The 1646-nt window shown below is 45.4% G+C and overlaps 1 protein-coding gene across 1 annotated transcript; it reads left to right on the forward strand.

The window, feature by feature from the left end:
- Positions 1-260: 260 nt before the first annotated feature.
- Positions 261-1238, forward strand: LOC137851577 (histone-lysine N-methyltransferase SETMAR-like). Its single transcript, XM_068672822.1, has 2 exons — positions 261-693; positions 910-1238. The coding sequence occupies exons 1-2, from the start codon at positions 261-263 to the stop codon at positions 1236-1238; spliced, it is 762 nt and encodes a 253-aa protein (XP_068528923.1).
- The last annotated feature ends 408 nt before the right edge of the window (positions 1239-1646 follow it).

The raw sequence follows: 1646 nt of genomic DNA on the forward strand, positions 1-1646 counted from the left end.
GAAAGTAGTAGGACTGGCTTTTTCCTGGGCGAAAGGGCGGACGAGAGGCGGTCTGCACACGCAGGATCAGTGGAGGGGGATATTGGGAACGCTGGGAAAATCGGCAGTCGGCTGTTGGCCATTGAAGAGAGCAGGTCGCTTGTGCTGTGAACACCTGTCGAAATGCCTCGTCATGGATGATCATGGAGCATTTACTGGAGCAGTGATACGCAATCAAGTTTTGTGTAAAGATTGGTAAAACGGGCAAAGAGACTCACGACATGATTAAGGAGGCCTACGGTGATGCTGCCATGGGTAGATTGGGTGTTTTTGAGTGGCACAAGCTGTTCCGAGAAGGTAGGGAAAGAGTAGAAGACGACAACCGCTCTGGACGCCCTCTGACCAGCAAGAAAAACGAAAATGTGTCGCGAGTGAAAAATTTACTGAACCATGATCGCAGGATGAGTATCAGAATTATTGCTGATGACTTGAGCATCCCTCAAACCCAAGTTTTTGAGATGGTGAAAGAAAACTTAGCCATGAGGAAACTGGGCGCGAAGTTTGTGCCACGAGTGTTGTCAGAGGAGCAAAAGGCCAACCAGAAAGTGATCTGCCAGGATCTTCTTCATCATGTGAATGAGGAGCCCGACTTTTTGGGCAACGTAGTGACCGGTGATGAGATGTGGGTGTTTGAAAAGAACCCGGAGAGAACATGTAAGTGGCAGAGCACAGAATGGCACACCCCTGCTTCCCCATGCCCCAAGAAAGCACAAATGAGCAAATCCAAGCAAAAGTCCACACTCATTTGCTTTTTTGACTGACATGAAGTCATCCACAAAGAGTTTGTACCACCTGGACAAACAGTTAATGCAGTTTTTTACATGAAAGTCCTCACGAGACTGTGAAAACACATTGCTCGTGTCTGCCCAGCCATCGTCAACAATTGGCAGCTGCACCATGACAACACGCCGAGCCACACAGCGTTCCGTGTAGTGGACTATCTTGCTCAGCACAAGGTAGCAATGCTGCCTCAGCCCCCCTACAGCCCCAACTTGGCCCCACCAGACTTTTTTCTATTCCTGAGAATAAAATCAATGCTCAAGGGGAAACATCACCCATTGGTAGAGGCGCTTCAAGAGGCCGTGATGAGGGAGCTAAACAGCATTCCAGTCCAGGCGTTCCTGGAGGTGTACGAAAACTGGAAAACTTGTTGGCAGCAGTGTGTAGATGCAGAAGGGTGCTACTTTGAAAAATTCTAATCTTTTGTTCTATTCTCATGAATTTTTATTTTTTTTTTTAAATGAGTCCTACTACTTTCAGAACAGACCATGTACATCTTACTGTACAGTTTTAGCACAATTACTTCCTGTATTGGATTGTTTTGTCAGGCAGAACAACTCTAGGGAGATTCAGAATTCACAACAGTGATCTACTTGGAGTTCATAATCTCCTTACCTGTTTTCAAGAGTGCTTGATAGCTGAAGTGGTAGTCTCACCAGTCCATCATCTCATATCTTCTGATGTGCTCTTTATTTTCTTTACCTTTTTGGCTGTGAAATTGACCTATACTCTTTGTTTTCTCTCATGTTTGATTCCATAAATTCTAAAGGCATTTGAAAAGTACTCCAAGAAACTCTCTTTCTTGAAGAAAGTCCAGAAAGCCAACC

Source organism: Anas acuta, chromosome 2, assembly GCF_963932015.1.
Source record: "Anas acuta chromosome 2, bAnaAcu1.1, whole genome shotgun sequence".
Taxonomy (NCBI): Eukaryota; Metazoa; Chordata; class Aves; order Anseriformes; family Anatidae; genus Anas; species Anas acuta.